At 33.8% G+C, this 18697-nt stretch overlaps 2 protein-coding genes across 2 annotated transcripts; one reads left to right on the top strand and one right to left on the bottom strand.

Annotated features, from left to right (window-relative positions):
- The first annotated feature begins 5274 nt into the window (after positions 1-5274).
- On the top strand, positions 5275-7494 carry LOC114162438 (putative 12-oxophytodienoate reductase 11). The gene is made up of 5 exons (XM_028046329.1): positions 5275-5641; positions 5724-5864; positions 6153-6283; positions 6483-6638; positions 6768-7494. The coding sequence occupies exons 1-5, from the start codon at positions 5541-5543 to the stop codon at positions 7358-7360; spliced, it is 1122 nt and encodes a 373-aa protein (XP_027902130.1). The 5' UTR covers positions 5275-5540; the 3' UTR covers positions 7361-7494.
- A 4278-nt stretch (positions 7495-11772) lies between these two features.
- On the bottom strand, positions 11773-13923 carry LOC114163825 (HMG1/2-like protein). The gene is made up of 8 exons (XM_028048178.1): positions 13629-13923; positions 13467-13521; positions 13134-13250; positions 12744-12801; positions 12606-12650; positions 12441-12521; positions 12233-12325; positions 11773-12145 (listed from the first exon to the last, which is right to left on the bottom strand). The coding sequence occupies exons 2-8, from the start codon at positions 13511-13513 to the stop codon at positions 12128-12130; spliced, it is 459 nt and encodes a 152-aa protein (XP_027903979.1). The 5' UTR covers positions 13514-13521; positions 13629-13923; the 3' UTR covers positions 11773-12127.
- Positions 13924-18697: the final 4774 nt, after the last annotated feature.

Genomic DNA, 18697 nt, shown 5'->3' with positions numbered 1-18697 from the left:
CTTTTGCTTCAACTCTTGAAAGCTACTTTCGCATCGGTCAGTCCAAGCAAAAGGCTGATCCTTACGGGTCAGCTGAGTTAAAGGCGCCACAATCTTAGAAAATCCTTCAATGAACTCCGGTAGTATCCTGCAAGTCCTACAAAGTTTCTAATCTCGGTCGCTGATCTAGGACGCTCCCATTTTAAAACAGCCTCAACTTTGGATGGGTCCACTGATACGCCCTGGGCCGAGATCACATGCCCCAAGAATTGGACCGTAGTCATCCAAAACTCGCACTTAGACAGCTTTGCATAAAGCTGCTTCTCCCTCAAGATGCTCAGAACTGTTCTCAGATGCTCCGCATGTTCTTCGTGAGTTTGAGAGTATATCAAGATGTCGTCGATGAAAACCACTACGAACTTGTCTAGGAAAGACCTGAAGATGCGGTTCATATAGTCCATGAACAAGGCAGGGGCGTTGGTCACACCGAAGGGCATCACTACATACTCGTAGTGCCCCTATCTAGACCTGAAAGCAGTCTTCTGCACATCACCAGACTTAACTCTAATCTGATGGTATCCTGATCTCAAGTCGATTTTCGAAAACAGCGCAGCGTCGTGCAACTGATCCATTAAGTCATCTATCCTTGGCAGAGGATATTTGTTCTTGATGGTTAGCTTGTTGAGTTGCCGGTAATCCACACAAAGCCTGGAGCTGCCATCCTTTTTCTTAACTAACAACACCGGCGCTCCCCAAGGTGACACACTGGGCCTGATGAATTGTTTCTCTAGCAGTTCCTCAATCTGCTTTTTCAACTCTGCCAGTTCAGCGGGAGCCATCCTGTAAGGTGCTATTGATACTGGCCCTGCCCCAGGTACCAGATCAATAGAGAACTCGATTTCTCTGGATGGGGGCAAGCCGGGTACCTCATCAAGGAAAACATCAAAGAATTCCCTCACCACTGCCGTCTCAAGGTGTCCGCCCTCCTTCTCAACAGATAGTTGAGTTAGAATCAAGAAACACTGAGATCCCTCTTGGATGGCTTGATCCACCTGCTGTGAGGACATCAACACAACCTCATCCTCTAAGCTGGGAAACATCACCCTCTTCTCTTTGCAATCGATAAGAATGTGATTAGCAGATAGCCAATCCATTCCCAAGATCACATCTAAGCCCTCCAAAGGTAAACAGATCAGATTTACCCGGTATTGGCGTCCCTCAACCTCAACCCTGCACCTAGCACACACGGTTGAGGTTCTGATCAACCCAGAAGCAGGCGTGGATACCACCAGGTCAAACTGGAGCTCCTTCGCCGGAAGACTCAACTCCAACACTATAGACTCCGACACAAAAGAATGTGTCGCTCCTGAATCGTATAGTACACATAGGCTCCTACCACCAATCATGCAAGACCCAAAGACGAGGTTACCTGCTCTGTTCGCCTCTGTGTCTGTCATGGCATACACTCGACCAGCTGCCTGAGGTCTAGTACTTCCTCGTGTCTGCTGTGGTTGTGACTGTGTCGAAAGTCTTGGCATCGTGCTCCTGCCAGTGGGACAATCCCTGATAATGTGACCTTCCTGGCCACATTTATAACACGTCCACCTACTACCAAGCTGAGGACAAGCGCTCCTCATGTGGGCCCTCCGCACTGAAAACACTGAGGTCGGGGAGAAAGGTGCTGAGGGGACTGATGTGGCTGTGGTGAGAATCTCCTGGGCCCCTGAGGCGGAGGTCTAGAGTAGGGTTTTCTCCTATCATCCTGTCGGCTCGTGGACCCAGATGGTCCTCCCACCTTCTGTTGAGACCGCTGCTGAGCCTCGACTTCCGCTTTCAGCTTCTCCATTACTCTTGCTTTTTCTACCAAAGCAGGGAACTCCTTTATAGAGAGTGGAGCCACCATGAGTTTGAGATCACCTCTCAACCCATTCTCAAACTTCCTACACTGTCAGTCTTCTGCCATCCTCAAGGTGTGGAATCTGCCCAAGTGTTTGAACTTTTCAGCGTACTCGGATACGGACATCTCCCCTTGCATCAACTGCAAAAACTCCACTTCCTTGGCATACCTCACACTGTCTGGGAAGTACTCAGCATAGAACTTTTTCTTGAATAGCTCCCAAGTGATGGGCTCCCTACCGTCTTCTAACATCATCTTCATGCTAGACCACCAATGAACAGCCTCCCCGGCTAGCAAGTACTCAGAATAGGCCAGTCTACTCTCTGAGGGGCATCTTTTGGCCTCAAAAATCCTCTCCATATCTCGCATCCACTGATCTGCCTCGTCGGGAGTGCTCTTACCGTCAAAGCGGGAAGGATGATGCTTGAGAAAGTCCTCCAAACTCCACTCTTGCACTCGTGGTGGTGGAGCTTGGGAAGATCCAGCCGCAGATCTATTCTCCCCTAGCTGATGTAAGGCTTCCAAGTGCCTCTGTTGGGTGGTCTCTGCTGCGAGTCTAGCAGACTCCATCTGCTGCAAGGCCAAGTTGTGTTGGTTCACCATGTTAGCATTCTGCTGCTGCATGGCTGCCAACATCGCCTCAATAGTCCCCACCAAGTGAGAGCTATCCGGGTTAGGAATAGGAGGAGGAGGAGGTCTAGGTGCCATAGCTCTGACCACACAAAGAGAGAGTCATCAGTTTATCTAACAAGCGCCACAAAAGTACCAAAACACTATAAGAAACACGCAACAGAAACTAGGCAAGCTCACACCTACAGACCCTAAAGGAACTACTGCTCTGATACCAAAATGTAACATCCCATTTAATAGTTTTCCATACTATCAAACAAAACATTAGATTATGATTAAACATAGCAGATAGTAGGAGCAAACATGCAGACGTAGAATAAACCTATCCAATACAGTCCTCCAACACTGATACATCTATGGACACATATACATCAGGTCAAAGTGGGTATAAGGGATACATCTATGGACACATATACATAATCATTTTACTCTACCTGAGCTTAAATGATTATTGGAGTTTCAGGATACCAACCATTTTAGATTCCTTACATCCTTACACACACTAAAATTCCTACTCGAATTTCCCTTGAAATTCCTTCCAAACTTCATCTCTTCATACTTACATTCATTCAATTAAATCATTCTATACATCAATGGTAACATTCCAATCATACGGAGTTTAAATTGCACGAAGATGCTTTAAATTATATATTTGTACCAAGGAAACAACTTTTGAAACACTACTACTGCAGTGCCTCTCGCTTAGGCTAGAAAGTCTAGCCTAGGCGAGAGGTTATCTCGCTCAGGCGAGTCAGTCTCGCCTAGGCGAGACACCAACAGTGGCAAAAATAGAAAAATTGGGCGAACCCTCGCTCAGGCTAAGCTGGTTCGCCCAGACGAGATCGTGATCTCGCTCAGGCGACCCCAGCTCGCCTAGGCGAGGCTTCGCGCAGGAACAGAGGTGCGTTTCATGGTATTTTCGCTCAGGCGAGCGGTACTCGCCTAGGCGAAAATATCAGGACACGAACCTGTTCCTTCATGCAGCAAGCCAGTTTTCCTTTAGCACCATTCAAATACTCATCAATTCACACGATTTCAAACACCAAATCCATAAATCAAACATGCAATTCAAGCTTTTTCACGGATTTTCTAGAAACCTTACAGAAAGGGTTAGCTTCCCTTACCTTTCCCCAACAAAGCCCAAGCAAGATCAGCTCTCAACAGAAGAATGGTACCACTTCAACACTTAAGGGGCTGAAAGGGAATTCTAGACATGAGTTTATCCCCAAAATTTCGACCCAACCACTTAAAGACCCTAAAAACAGAAAGAAGGAAGGTGAACTGAGGAAATTGAAATTCGACTTACGCGTAAGGATGGATCGAACAGCTTAGGGAGGAGGTTCTGTGGTGATCTCAGGTTGTGTTGCTGTTGCTGAAAGAATGAAAACAGATTTAGGGATTGAATTTAGGAATCTGAACTTCTTTGGTGGTTAGAGAGAAGGAGGAGAACTGTGAAGTAGAGAGGTGTAGGTGAGTGGAGTATAATCTCCTTGTGTGTTGGCAGAGAGTGTTCTTAGAAAGGGGAAAAATAAAAGAGGGTTCTCACATATAGTAGTTCACATAAATGCAAATTGAGTACCTCAAGGCAAAATAAATACTTTGAGTAACTCAAGAAAAAAAAGGTAATTTGTTCTAGATATTCAACTCACATTTAAAAAAAATCTGGATTCAAATCCTAACTATTAATTTAACATTAATATTTTGATCTTTAAATATTAATTTTAAATTAATATATATATATATATATGTATATATAAATATAATAATTTAATACTATTAAAATACAAAATATATTTCTTATAAAAAGGTATAATAATAGTTAAAATAAATGCAAATTGTATAGTTAATATACTTGAATTTTAAACACCAATTTAAAAATACTATATAAAAACAAAGTAAAATAGCTTAAATCCCGTGCAAAACATTTAATACTATACAAAATAAATTGCTAAAAAAATGTAAAGATATAATAGTTCATATAAATGCAAATTGAGTAACTCAACAAAATAAATACATGAGTAACTCAAGACAAAAGAAAAAGGTAATTTTTTCTAGAGGTTCAACTTGTATTAGGATTTAATATTTTGAGCTTTAAATACTAATTTTAAATATATATATATATATATATATAATTAATGCTATTTAAATATAAAATATATTTCTTAAAAAATGGAATAATAATAGTTAAAATAAATGCAAAAAGTATAATTAATATATTCTTTAAATATCAATTTAAAAGTGGTAAATAGAAACAAAACAAAATACCTTAAATCCCATGCAAAACAATTAATACTACAAAAAAAAAAATTGTTAAAAGAATGTAAAGGTATAATAGTTCAAGTAAATGCAAATTGAATAACTCGGAGACAAAATAAGCACTTGAGTACTTGAGTAACTCAAAAGAAAAGAAAAAGGTAATTTGTTGTATACGTTAAACTTGCATTTTTTAAAAGGACTTGTATTCAAACTCCAACTATTAATTTGATATTAATATTTTGAACTTTAAATATTAATTTTAAATATATATATATATATATAATAAATATTATTGAAAGACAAAATATATTTCTAACAAAAAAATATAATAATAATTAAAATAAATGCAAATTGTATAGCATTAATATATTTGAGCTTTAAATATCAATTTAAAAATACTATATAGAAACAAAATAAAATACTTTAAATTCCGTGCAAAACCATTAATACTATAAAAAGAATGAAAAGATAACAGTTTAAATAAATGTAAATTGAATAACTCGAGATAAAATAAATAGTAATCAATAGTCTGCATGATAATACTAGAAAAAGAATGAAAAAGTAATACTTGAAATAAATGTAAATTGAGTAACTCAAGGTAAAATAAATAGTAGTCAATAGTGTACATAAATTCATTTGGAGTTACTCTGACTTTCCGAAAAAAGTTAAAGACAAATGTTTCATAAGGTGCAAAAAGTTAAAACAATTATTTCCTTTTTAGCTACTATATAAGAATGAAGAGCAATACACATTCCATCACAAATTCTGAACCAGGAGAATGAACAACACAATGGTGGAAGAGGAAGAGAAAGAGAAGGAAGAGGAAGTGATACCCCTTCTCACCCCATTCAAGATGGGAAAATTCAATCTTTCTCACAGGTAAATTAGCATCATTCTTACCTTCACCACATGTATCGTTTCTGTGTATCTGTAGTTTTGATTTGTGTGTTCCATGGTGCAGGATTGTTCTGGCGCCATTAACAAGAACAAGATCTTACAACTTCGTTGCTCAGCCTCATGCTGCTCTCTACTATTCTCAACGAACAACAAAGGGTGGACTCTTGATTGGAGAAGCCTCAGGGGTGTCAGAAACTGCACAAGGGTAATCAAATCTTCATTTTTTCTGCATTTTTTCTGTATTTTACTCTACGGAATTAGTGATTCCCAATAATATCATAAACTAGATATCTCGTTGGAAGTCTCACATTGATTAGAGATAAGATCAATTCATAGTATATAAGTGTGTTACAATCCTCACTTTAGAAGTCGGTGAGAATGAGTTAGACTTAAAACACACTTATACATCCTATTTTACCCGCTATTAGATCTATCCTAGTGAAATTTTTTGGACATTCTGTTCCACACCGTTACATTTTTTTCCTTGTGAAAGGTACCCAAACACACCAGGCATTTGGACAAGAGACCAAGTGGAAGCATGGAAACCAATTGTGAGAGCTGTTCACGAGAAAGGGGGTATATTCTTTTGCCAGCTTTGGCATGCTGGAAGAGTCTCCAACTATGGTATTTGTCTTTTGTATTTATTTACTTATGGCTCTGCAAAGTGCTAAACATTTACTTCACAATGCTATAATACATCATGGAGTCTCAGTGAACTTTCATTTCATTTTCAACCTTGACACTAATGATGGAAGCACACTTAACTTTTTTTCTGTGCATTGGGAAAATGATGTCATAAACACTGATTGTGTATAGTGAACAGTGTATCAGCCAAATGGAAAACCCCCAATTTCAAGCACAAACAAGGCCATTGAAGGTAGCAGCACCAAATACCCCTCTCCACATCGTCTCAGAACAGATGAAATACCTACAATTGTCGATGACTTTAGAATGGCAGCAAAAAATGCTATAGAAGCTGGTACCAACCTTTTTACTTAACAGTTTCTTCTTCTTCTACTCTTAGTTTTTCATTCAAAAGGTATCTTCCCATTATTTGCATGCACACTGATTAATGAGATAATGTGTGAAAACTGATAAATTTATTCAGGCTTTGATGGAGTGGAGATACATGGAGCCAATGGATACTTACTTGATCAGTTCCTGAAAGACCATGTGAACGACAGAGATGATGAATTCGGAGGTAGTTTAGAGAATCGATGTCGATTTCCATTGATGGTCGTGAAGGCAATAATTGATGAGATTGGATCAGAGAAAGTTGGTGTTAGACTCTCCCCTTTTGCTAACTACTGTGATTGCAAAGACTCTGATCCTCAAGCACTTGGGATTTACATGGCTCAATCCTTAAGAAAATTGGACATTCTTTATTGTCATGTCATTGAACCCAGAATGGTTACAATGTTTGAGAAGTGTGAGACCAATGTGTCATTGTTGCCTATTAGAAAGGCCTTTGGTGGAACCTTTATTGTGGCTGGAGGTTACAGTCGGAGTGGTGGAAACAAAGTGGTTGCAGACGGTGGTGCCGATTTGGTGGCTTATGGACGCTTGTTTTTGGCTAATCCAGATCTACCTATGAGATTTGAGGTTGATGCTGAATTGAACAAGCCTGATAGAAGCACTTTTTACACCAGTGATCCTGTAGTTGGATATACAGATTATCCTTTTCTTCAACATGATCACTGAAACAACCTATCACATTTTAATTAAATGTGTCTACATGCAATAAAGAACTGTGTTATGAACGTTTTGTCTGTTACAATATGTGAAAATGGCCTACACCAATTTCTCATTCAACTGGTTATGAATTTTTTGTCTGATACATGTTAAAAGTAAAGCAAAAATTTAGATATTCAACATATTTTGAGATAGATGGGGTGAAAGGAAGAAATAGAAAGAAAATGTGATGAATTATGCAATCACATTTTTCTTAAGAATTTAAACATTTTATAGTAAATTATTATCATTAAATTAACCAACTGTTTTAAACTACTTTAACATAGTTATTGATTTATAATTTTTTTTTTCGTATTTATGAGTAAAATGAAATTTTACTATTATAGATTGTATTGCTCATTTGGTATCTAACTTTAGTAAATATAAACCTAACTATATAGAAAGACATCCATAATATTTGATGTGCATATTTTATGTTAACTATAAGCACACGTGCTGGTGCATGATTATTTACTTTTTTTTACAATAAAAATTAATAAAATTATAGTTATTAAAATAAATATAAATATTTTATAAAACTCAATTATAAATAATTTATTTATTATTAGATAATTTTTAATTTAAAAGAACAGTACAATTTTATAAAAAAATAATTACATTATTAAAAAATAGTAGATTTAAAGAATTAGTTAAATTTGAATTAAATGATAACTTAAAAATAAAAGAAAAAAATGACACCAAAAAGGAATCCTCAATATAGATTAATCTTTAACATGACAAAAACACTGTATATTATTTTTCAAACACCACCGATAAATAAAATAATACTAATAAGTTCTTGTTATTTCTTTGTCAACTATAAGAAAATATATTTAAGCATAATAATACACCTCATTTAGTACTAATACTTTCCTGGTTATTTCTTTGTCAACTGTAAGAAAATATATATGTAAGCATAATAATACTCCTCATTTCTTTTTATTTTCAATTCCAAATCTGAAATCACCACCACCTCATTTTTATTTTCAATTCAAGATCTGAAATCACCGCCAGTGATATAAAACATTTATTACATCAGAAGGTTATAAAATGCATATTTATCACGTTATAATATAATTATAGATTTCAAATTAATAAATAATTAAATGATAAACAAATAAAAAGTGATATAAAAATAAAATAAAATATATTAAACATTAGAAATATTTTAACCATTTGATAAAATTAAATTTTAAAATTAAATCGGAATAAATTTCCAAAGAAAATAATCCCTATACACCTTCTGTAATACCCCTTTTTCACTTTCTCTCTATTAGAAATAAAAGCCATTGTACCCATCTTTCTCACTTTTCTCATCTTCTCTGCTGCCCAAACTCTCTTTTCCAACCTCTCTTCTCAAGTTCTGCTATCTCATTGTTTGTCTCTTGCGTGCTCAGATTCAGGAAGGACCAGCTCAACAGGACCCCTAGCAGCTTCCTCTCTCGGCTTTCATTCTCCTAGGTAGGTTCCATCTTCACTTTGATTCAATTCCAACCAGAATTCACTAGTTAACCTCTGCATTTTGATTCTGACCGTGTAATTCTTCCTTCTCCATGTCGTGGTGATGGATTCTCCTAGGTTAAACTGTAAATTCTGCTCTCTCGTAATTTGCTTGATTCCACCAAATTGAATCCTTGGCAAAAAGGTAAGGGAAGCTGACTTTTCGCCCAATTTTCGTGTGAAATGTGTTCATGAGTGATTAAATTGCTTGATTATGTGTTTAATTCGTGTTTGAAACTGCCTGTATGTGAAATTGAGTGTTGGATGATTTTGAGCGAGTCTGCATGTGAAGAACAGATGAGATTTCCTGGTAGTTTCGCCCAGGCGAGCAGCTCTCGCCTAAGCGAAAATACCAGAAAATTGCCTCTGTCACTGCGTGAAGTCTCGCCTAGGCGATCTGGAGTCGCCTAAGCGAGATAACTTCTCGTCTAGGCGAGCCAGTTTAGCCTGAGGGAGAGTTCGCCCATGATTTTTAATTTGCCATTGTAAGAGGTCTCGCCCAGGAGAGAGTAGCTCGCCTAAGCAAGACAACTCTCTAGCTTAGGCGAGACCCTCTAGCCTAAGCGAGATTTCCTGCAGAAGTTGAGCTCTTTCTTTGTTTTTGATTAAATGATGTTGTATTAATTAGATTCATGTGATAATGGCGAGTCTGGTATGTGATCCTTATGCATAATAGTCAGTGTGATGGAATTGAGTGTGAAATTGGCCTTTATGATAGTATGTTGGAGTTAGGATTTCAAGGGAAATTCTAAGGAAGGTGGTTTTGTAAATGTAAGGACACGAGGACTCATATCAGTGGCATCCTGACGCTCCTAATAACCATTAAGACTCATATAGAGTATAATAGATTATGTCAGGGGAGTAGGAGGAGGTCCTAGTCTATGGACCCGATCCGTCATAGATGTGAAGGGGCTTACCTTGGGAGTGGTTGGGTGAATACCCCTTGTGCCTAAAACTCTGCAGAGTTTGGGAACTGTTACAAGTGCAAGCCACTGAGAGCTCCAATGTCACTTACATAATCCGGATATCGAGTCTAAAATGGTGATATGGTGTTATGGTTGTGATGAAATTGGATGATTTCTAAACACTGTGTGATTAACTCTGATTAATGCCTAACTATCAAAATTGCATGATTTATTCTTGGTTCAAGTTAGCTTACCCTTCTTGCATGTTGTGTGTTCTATGTGTCTTCTACTTTTGCAATAGGTGAGGATAAACCCCTTGACAGGAGTTGAGTGGGTTTCGGGCGTTTCCAATAGTTGTAATCTGTTATTCCTCATAGATGTTGTATAGACAGTATATATATAATTATTTTGAGGATGACTGTATCGTTAGCCTATTTTTTTTTTATCATCTACTTCTAAATTATTAAAATTTAATATTTTGTTTAATAATATAAAAATTATGAAAACGGGATGTTATACAACTTCTCATTATTATTACTTTATTAGAGAGAAAAGTGAAATCATCTTACGGTTAAAATATACCCAAATTTCACTACAAAATCATTTAACAATTTTTTTAGAGATTATAACAAATTCAATTATTTACTAACAATTTTACATTACTTCTTCAATATTAACAAAATATTACAATATAATTTAATTTCAATATAATATACACATAATTAAATTCATAAAAACCCAAAGAATTTGCACCGACACAATTCAATAATAAAAAATTCACCGTATCAGTAAAGGCAATAAAACAATTTACTTATATTAACAAACACTGTTTAGTAAGACCATATACAAAATCTTTAATTTTCGATGTTTCAATGACAATATTGTTTGAAATTTATCGCATTTTTAAATAGCCATATAATATATTCATCATTATAACCACAACCTATTATTGAACATTTTTAATAACTTTTTCCATATACAACGGTCATATTACATGTTTTAATAAAATTGTACTTTTACGTGTCACAATGTGACAATGTCACAGTACAAAATCATGTCTACAAATCATTTGAATTAAAATCATTGTTTTATAACAACGGTATTGCTATACAACGGTCATATTACATTTTTAAAATTTTACTTTTACATGTCTGATAACAGTCAATTATGCAAACCAAATCCAAAAATCTAACCTCCAATATCAAATAAAAAAGTCCACCGAACTGTTTCTAATATGCAAATCACTTAAAAGATTGTTTTAAAACACTACTATAATTTCAAATTTTCACTTTCATAATTTTTATTATAAAACATAATTGGGTACAAAAAACAATATAAAAAAAAAACAATCCTTAAAATATACCATCTTACGACAAAGCACAACTAATCGACATTTTGCATGTAAAACAGCATCAGAATAACCATGCTATATTATGCATTACACGACAGGAAAAATGATAGCACATTACCTTCAAACTAACTTAAGACATTGTCATTCAACTCATTCATCAACCAAGAATCGGTTGCTTGCAAAAAGAACATCCTAATTTGAGGACAATAATAAAAATCATGCAACTGGTACGTATTCAATAACATCAAAAGTTAAATACTCAGGAAACTACAGTACTTAATACTTTCAAACGTACAACACATCAGAATATGTCATACATGTGAACTGATTGCATTATAAAGAACCTCAAGGATTCAGAAATTTTAATTAAGTCCTATCAACTGCATTTTGAGGAAAGGTTTTAAGATTGTCACACATTATGACAAAAATAATGCTGATTATAATTCAACGTTATTAGCAAAACACACTGTTGTTAACACAGATTAACTTCGATTGGAAAAAAAAAACATCAGGAATATAGTCGCATTCCCCCCCCACACAAAGTGTACAGCAGAACACAACACCAAGATAAAATCAAGCATAAAATACAATCAAAAACAAATAAACATACACACATCACAGCAGAATTAATTAAGGTGTGACGCATCATAGCATACGTGTATATATACAGCAGAAATGGGATGATAAGCCAATTATATTCATACAAACTTAACGAGATTTCAACAAGAAAACTAAATCAAACTAAAAAGCTCTACAAAAGATAAACACCCCTTAACTAAACAGTTGGATTTAGAAATACAAATAAAGATCTCCCATCTTTCAACTATTCACGTTTTGGACAGACAAAACAAATTTACGGAGGGAGCAGAGAAATATTTTCTGGAAGCAAGAAACATGTTTGTTTATCAGGAAATGACCAGACCACCTACAAAAGATGATCCAAATCATCAAAACCTACATAAATGGTTATCAGTCCACTTTCTAGTCATCATCTTCCTCCTGCATGAAAAAATAACACCAAGTAAATACAACTCATATAAATACCATAACCCATAGGACAAAGGTGGAAAGAGTATAAAAAAGGACCTCGGCACTGCCCTCATCATCATCATCATCATCATTCACCTCGGATACTGACTTCTCAGACTCTTCTTCATCTCCACCAGTAGGACCTTCCGCCTGACAACAACCAGCCAAAACAAAAGCACATGAGAACAATAAAAAACACATCAAATGAATCATGCCACCTACTAGGTATTCCTATAATAAAAAACATATCCATATATACATCAACCTGTTTCTTGTTGTAGGCTCTCATGCTTTTCTCGTACTCCACCTTTCGTTTCTCAGACTTTGCCACATATGGTGCTTTTTCCTGAACAATCACCCAACATTTCAATAAAATGTTCAAACAAATCTTAATTTATAATTTATGATCAAGAAACAGTTGACTACATACAGCATCAGACATAGACTTCCATTTTGCTCCAGCAGCTTTTCCCACCTGGAATGTTTAATTAAAGTCAGACTACTGCTACTGAAAGATAAATAGGTTTCTATACGTAAACACATGATTATAACAACAAAAGTAACTTACAGCAGACACGGCTTTGTTGTCAGGATGTTCTTTGTTAAATTGTTTCCTAAACTCCTCCCTTTAATGATAAAAAATTATAAGAAACAAGTAACAAAGCAAGTATACAACAACATCATCATGATAAAAGAAAATGCACCAGATAAATATATCAAGCCTTCAAGCTGCATATCCAGGATATAATATAATCATCATTCGTGATTTTTCATCTTTATATTTAACCAATACAAAATCCACAGCAAACAAATAAAAATATCAAATAAAGATAAACATGTAATTTTTCATTTGACAACTAAACAAATTTAGACGGCTAACAATATCCCACAAAAAGAAACACATATAGCATGAAAATTTAAAGGATTGTGAAGAACAAAACAAAGTAGTTAAAATTACATGAAAACAAAGAAAGCACTGGGAGGCCTCTTTGGCTTGTTAGGGTCTTTCGCAGCCTTGCCCTTGCCTGCTGGTTTCCTGGCCTTGGCTGGCGCACCCTTCTTATTCACAGCAAGTCTGAAATTCCAAACAAAATCGATGAAATCCAAAATCAAAATAACACAACGAACACATAATAACATCAAAATAACATAAGGAACATATAATAACAGAGATCTCAGATCTGAGATCCAGAAAGTTGTAAACCATAACGTTGTCGTATGTTTAACTGCAGGAAACGCCAAATCGTAGGAGATATAAACAACTGAATATAAAAAAACAAAGAAAACTTACTTGGCATCGCCTCTCTTAGATTCGGTTTTTGACTTGCCTCCTTTCATGGCAGATGCTGCAGTAACACAACGGGGTTAGTTTGATTGGCTTGAAGTCACAGAAGATCGATGAAAACGATGAAAAAATGATGAAAAATAGAAAAAAATTGAAGGGATTACGTACGGAGAGAGGGGAATAGGGTTGGGAGTTAGGGTTTGGGTGGAGAGAAGAAGAGAGAGAAAGATAAGGAAATGATATGATATACTATGACATAAGGCTAGGCACAAATGCGGGGAGATATTAAGCTCATTCAGAAATTGAAATTCAATTGCAAACGAAATGAAAATCAAAGGGACCAGGGGTTTAGGCGGGAATTTAAATTTATTGCCATGTCATTGATCCGTGCCCTTATTTTGTGTTGGGTGCGTTATTCCTAAGCTTATGCCTCCGTTACCCTTTTGTGTTTTCTGTGTGCTTTCTTCTGCAATCGCCGATCTTCTTCGTTGCTTTTACTTCTATTTTCCGATTCTGACTTGGGCCAGTCCACATTTTTTTCTCAAACCCAATTTTAATGTTTTGCCTTCTCCCAAGCCCACTCCTTCTTCCTCCACTCTTTTTTTTTTTTATCTACTAAACAAAAAAACATCAACTGCTTATTATACAATTATAAAATTTCCAACTATAAAATTATAAATTATAAAGTTATTAAAATATAAATTTTTAAATAATAAAATTATTAAACTAGGTGACCTGATTGATAAATTTAATAATTAGTAAGTAATTTATTTTTATTTTAACTTAAACATTTGATTTTTTTTTCAAAATTACTTTGTTTCTTTTATATCAAATAAATATGATAGTAATATATTTGATTACCAAATGTTTTAGAACGGACATTTTCAAGGTATATTGTTTTGATGGTGTATTGTTGTACTTTAAAATTATTTTTATACAGTAGTTTAATGATTTTCCTAATATATTCTTATTTTTTCACATGCTACTTGATGTAACTAGCATCAAAGTTACAGGTCGTTCAATTAGGGAGGGGTTTGTACAAGTTTTATTACTTTATATTTTATGGTTTATTTAGTTATTCTTAAAGTATGATAAAGTTGTATTAATATTAGATGTGTTTGTTTTGGAGTTGGAATGAGTTTCATGTGTTTGATATTAGAGGCTGAAATCGATCTCCAATCATATGTGTTGACAGTAGAATCGGTTCCATGGTGTTTGAATGGAGTTTTGAATCAATTATTTGGTCTTTGAATTTGGAAAATATTTGTTATATCATGTTTTTTATGCAAAATTGATATGTCTTGTGTTATTTGAAAGTGTGTGCTTGCTACTTGTTGGGTATAGAGGTTGTTGATGATGGTGTGTGGTTGATGGTGGTCGTGGTTTTTTTTTTTTTTTACTTGTAGATTTTGGTGTGTGATTGTTGAGAAAGGTGGTGGCTTGAAATTGTCCTTTAGGTAGTGCATGGTTGTGATGTTATACTCTTTTTTTTTGTAGATTTTGAAAATGTTGTTAATTTAAATTGGTTAATTTGACATGGTATGTTAATGTAATTTGGTTTGTGTATGGAATGTAGTGACTATTTTTAATTTAGTATGTTAATATTTATTTTGTTAGCAAGTTTTATTACTCGATTGTTGTGTTTTTATAAGTTTATTTTTTTAAAACCTTAGGAAAAAATGGAATAGATATAAATAAAAATGTTATATATATATATATAAATAAATAAAGATATAAATGCTTAGGTGGTATTAATTTTACATGTATTTTATTATAACGTGTTTTAATATTTTGGTAAATTATAGGAATCTATAACTATATATAATTTCAACTTTATCCTTAATTTCATAATTATATATATAATTCCAACTTTACCCTTAATTATAGGAATCTATAACTATATATATAATTTCAACTTTATTTCTTTTGTGTCCACATTTCATAATTCCAACTTTATCCTTTAGTACGTAATTATTTGTTAAATTTTTAAAAATTAATGGTTATTTTTACAAGTTTTTATAAAATTATTTACTTATCTCCTTCTTTTTTCTCCTATTCATCAACAATTATTTTCTTATATTTTCTGCATACATTTTACTTTATTTTTTATAAATATTATTTTATTTTATTTATAATTTAGTTAATCAGAAGAAAAATCATAACTTGATATTAGGTTTGATACATTTTTTTTATTTTATTAGAATTAAATTTAATTACTTTAGTATATAAAAATTTAATTACCTTAATTAGGAATCTGATTTAATTCCATTTAGGTATAAGCAGATATATCGTAACTTGATAATAAGTTTTATAAATCTTTTGTATTCTATTATAATTAAATTTAATCATTTTAGTACACACAATTTCAATAACCTTATTTAGGAATTTAATTTCATTTCAATTAGGTATTAAAAGATATATTAATTACAAATTAGTTAAATTAAGTTTAAGAAAATGTATTTGAAATTTATTTCCACAAATATCTTTTTTTTTCAATTTTAATTATTTTTGTTACAAATAACAACTTTAATTTCCTTTTAATATAATTTTCAGTACTTATATTTAAATTTAAATTTATATCACATTTGTTTTTAATGATAAAATGGTAATCATCTAATTTTATCCATTAAAGCATTTTTTAAGTTATTATACTCATCATACATAAACTTTCATCTCAAATCTCATCATATCTCTCCTAGTCTAAACAACACCACAATTTTTTTTTCACCTCTCAAATTCATCCGGTCATCTTTCCTCAAATCATCTTCCTAATCCAAACACAAATAGTATATTTGTTGGTTAACCGATAAGGACATTTTCAGTAATAAATTTAGAGAATTAAAATCATATATAATTAGATATTACAAATATTATATATAATTCATTGTTTTGTAATTTTTATCATTTAGTTTGTTAATGAGGTTTTAGTGCATGTATATTTCTTTTTTACTTGTAAGCAGTACATTTTAATTCAATTAAATTTTTAACTTTTATCGTGTTTGATATAAGGTGAAAGAGTTAAAATTGATAGTCTTATACATACAACTTATTCTCTCTATGATACTTAGATTTTACTTGCATGTATGAGTAAGTCACTTAAGTAGAAATAAATATTAGATGAAAAGTTATCCCAAAAAAATAAAGAAACTTTTGTGTCCCTTTTGGATATCAGTGAAAAATTAGTTTGAAAGTGTTGGTTATTGGTTTTTAAAGTTTTCAACGTGAGTTACACATAATTGATATATGTAGCTTGGAGGTTGGTAAGGGTTATGACTTAAATCAAATATGTGGTGGTGAGAGAAAGGATTAATGGCACAAACACTTGAGAAAATTAATTTTGGATCCAGAGAATTGATTCCCTTCTCTTTCTTGTTTGCCAAGAACCAATTCATTGTGTTATTTTGAAGATGATAGTTGCACCAAGAACAAGTTTTGTTGTAATGGGTGTTGGAAGTTCCATATCGGCTAAAGATGAGACTAGTTTGTAGAATATAAGTATGTGCAAATCTCACCCTACAAGCTGATTTTGTGCGGTTTAGTAAACTTCTTAACATTGTATTAGAGTCATTGTTAAAATCAATCCTAGCAAAATTTGTTATTTGTTAAAGCTTATCGAACTACCCATTAATGTCGAGTCCCACGCAAGAGATGTATATACCTCGACGTGAGGGGGTGTTGGTAATCCTACATCGACCAAAAATAAGGTGAGCTTGTAGTATAAGTGGGTGCAAACCTCACCTTAAAAGCCATATTTGTGGTGTTTTGAGTTATACTTAAAGTCCACAACTTAACAATGAGAATCAATTTTCCTTTAATTTTGTTGGTGTTTCATTTGTGATCTTTGTGTTGTTGTGTTATGGGTGGTGTTCAATATTATTGGTGTGGTGGGGGTTGTTGATTGTTTAATGATGGCTATTGTGGTGTCTTGGTGTTGGCAGTTATTTCATGGTGTAGTTATGGTCTTAAGGTGGGTGTGTTTGGGTTGTGGTGGAAGTGTTGTCGTGGAGTTTGTGGTGGTCCTCTTATCGTGATGATGGTATTGTTCAAGAGGTTGTCATGGTGGTGGTAGTGGTGGTAGTGGTGTTTGTCTTACAATGATAGTGGAAGTTTGGTGTTGGGTCCCTGATGGAGTGGGCCATTGTTGTCCCTAGTCACGTGGGTTGGTGCTTTAGACTTGTACTTTGAAGAAAGAGAAGAAAAAGTTATCAATAACAATATCAACAACAATAATAATACTAATAGTAAAAGTAATGACAATAATATATAAATGATTACTTAATTTCATTAATATAGTCACCCATAATTACACTAATTACATTTTAGTTTAAATTACTTTTATAATCAATGGTAGAATAGTAATAATCTATGTTTATTAATTAAAACATTTTCTAACCTATTAAACTCGTCACATAACTCATTAACTCTTATAAGTTTATCTCTCATTTTTCATAACTTTTCACCATTTTTGTCATAATCCAAACTACCTATCCCTTACCTTTCTTTCCCCTTAGACTAACCCTTCTAAACTCATCTTCAAAAACAAACATAATTATTGATTTAAAAAACACTAAATATATTTTTATGGATACAAAGAAAACAATGACTATCAAAATAATAAATAAGTTGTAAATAACCAATCTAAAAAAATTGCTAATAGCAATATAAGATGTCAAACTAGAGGAATACTTTACGCGTGTTAGTCTTATGGTTAAAATATTATTTTGGTCCTTGTTTTTCTCTTGTTTGTTTAATTTGGTCCTTTATTTTTTGCGCGTTGAAGTTGATCATTGATTTGCTAAATTATATCCAATTCTGACATTTCCGTTTACGCATTTAAATTGATAACGACAGAATGTACAAGTGGACATTGTTAATAATATAATTGTTTGTGTTTTGTTCAAATAAATCCCTAATTTAGTTAAATTTGTTCAATTTAGTCTCACCCTCCATTTCATGACCCTTCACCACTGCCACCACCACCATTGTCGCTGTCACCACCACCACCACCATTGTCGTTGTCACTACCAACACCATAACTACAACCACCACCACACTAAAACCACTGCCACCACCAAACTGAACCCACAACCACCACCACCACCACTATAACCACTCTGCAATTACCAATACAATCACTTATTGCAAGTTGGGCACAAATGAAGCAGATTTCTTGTTGCATTCGTTTAGTGAGGTGTGGAGAACATGTTAGAGGAATTATAGTAGTGCTTTGAGAAGTT

The sequence above is a fragment of the Vigna unguiculata genome, chromosome 9 (assembly GCF_004118075.2).
Source record: "Vigna unguiculata cultivar IT97K-499-35 chromosome 9, ASM411807v1, whole genome shotgun sequence".
Taxonomy (NCBI): domain Eukaryota; kingdom Viridiplantae; phylum Streptophyta; class Magnoliopsida; order Fabales; family Fabaceae; genus Vigna; species Vigna unguiculata.
The sequence above is the reverse complement of the archived record's forward strand: the minus strand, read 5'-3'. Positions and strand labels throughout refer to the sequence as shown.

Bases quoted from the DNA above. Each gene is read 5' to 3' on its own strand.
- LOC114163825 (XM_028048178.1), bottom strand. From the start codon at position 13,513: ATGAAAGGAGGCAAGTCAAAAACCGAATCTAAGAGAGGCGATGCCAA. The intron at 13,251-13,466 runs GTAAGTTTTCTT...TTGGAATTTCAG, and splicing joins TCTAAGAGAGGCGATGCCAA to ACTTGCTGTGAATAAGAAGG. The intron at 12,802-13,133 runs GTAATTTTAACT...TTATCATTAAAG, and splicing joins AGTGCTTTCTTTGTTTTCAT to GGAGGAGTTTAGGAAACAAT.
- LOC114162438 (XM_028046329.1), top strand. From the start codon at position 5,541: ATGAACAACACAATGGTGGAAGAGGAAGAGAAAGAGAAGGAAGAGGAA. The intron at 6,284-6,482 runs GTATTTGTCTTT...TATAGTGAACAG, and splicing joins TGGAAGAGTCTCCAACTATG to TGTATCAGCCAAATGGAAAA. The intron at 6,639-6,767 runs GTACCAACCTTT...AAATTTATTCAG, and splicing joins AAAAAATGCTATAGAAGCTG to GCTTTGATGGAGTGGAGATA.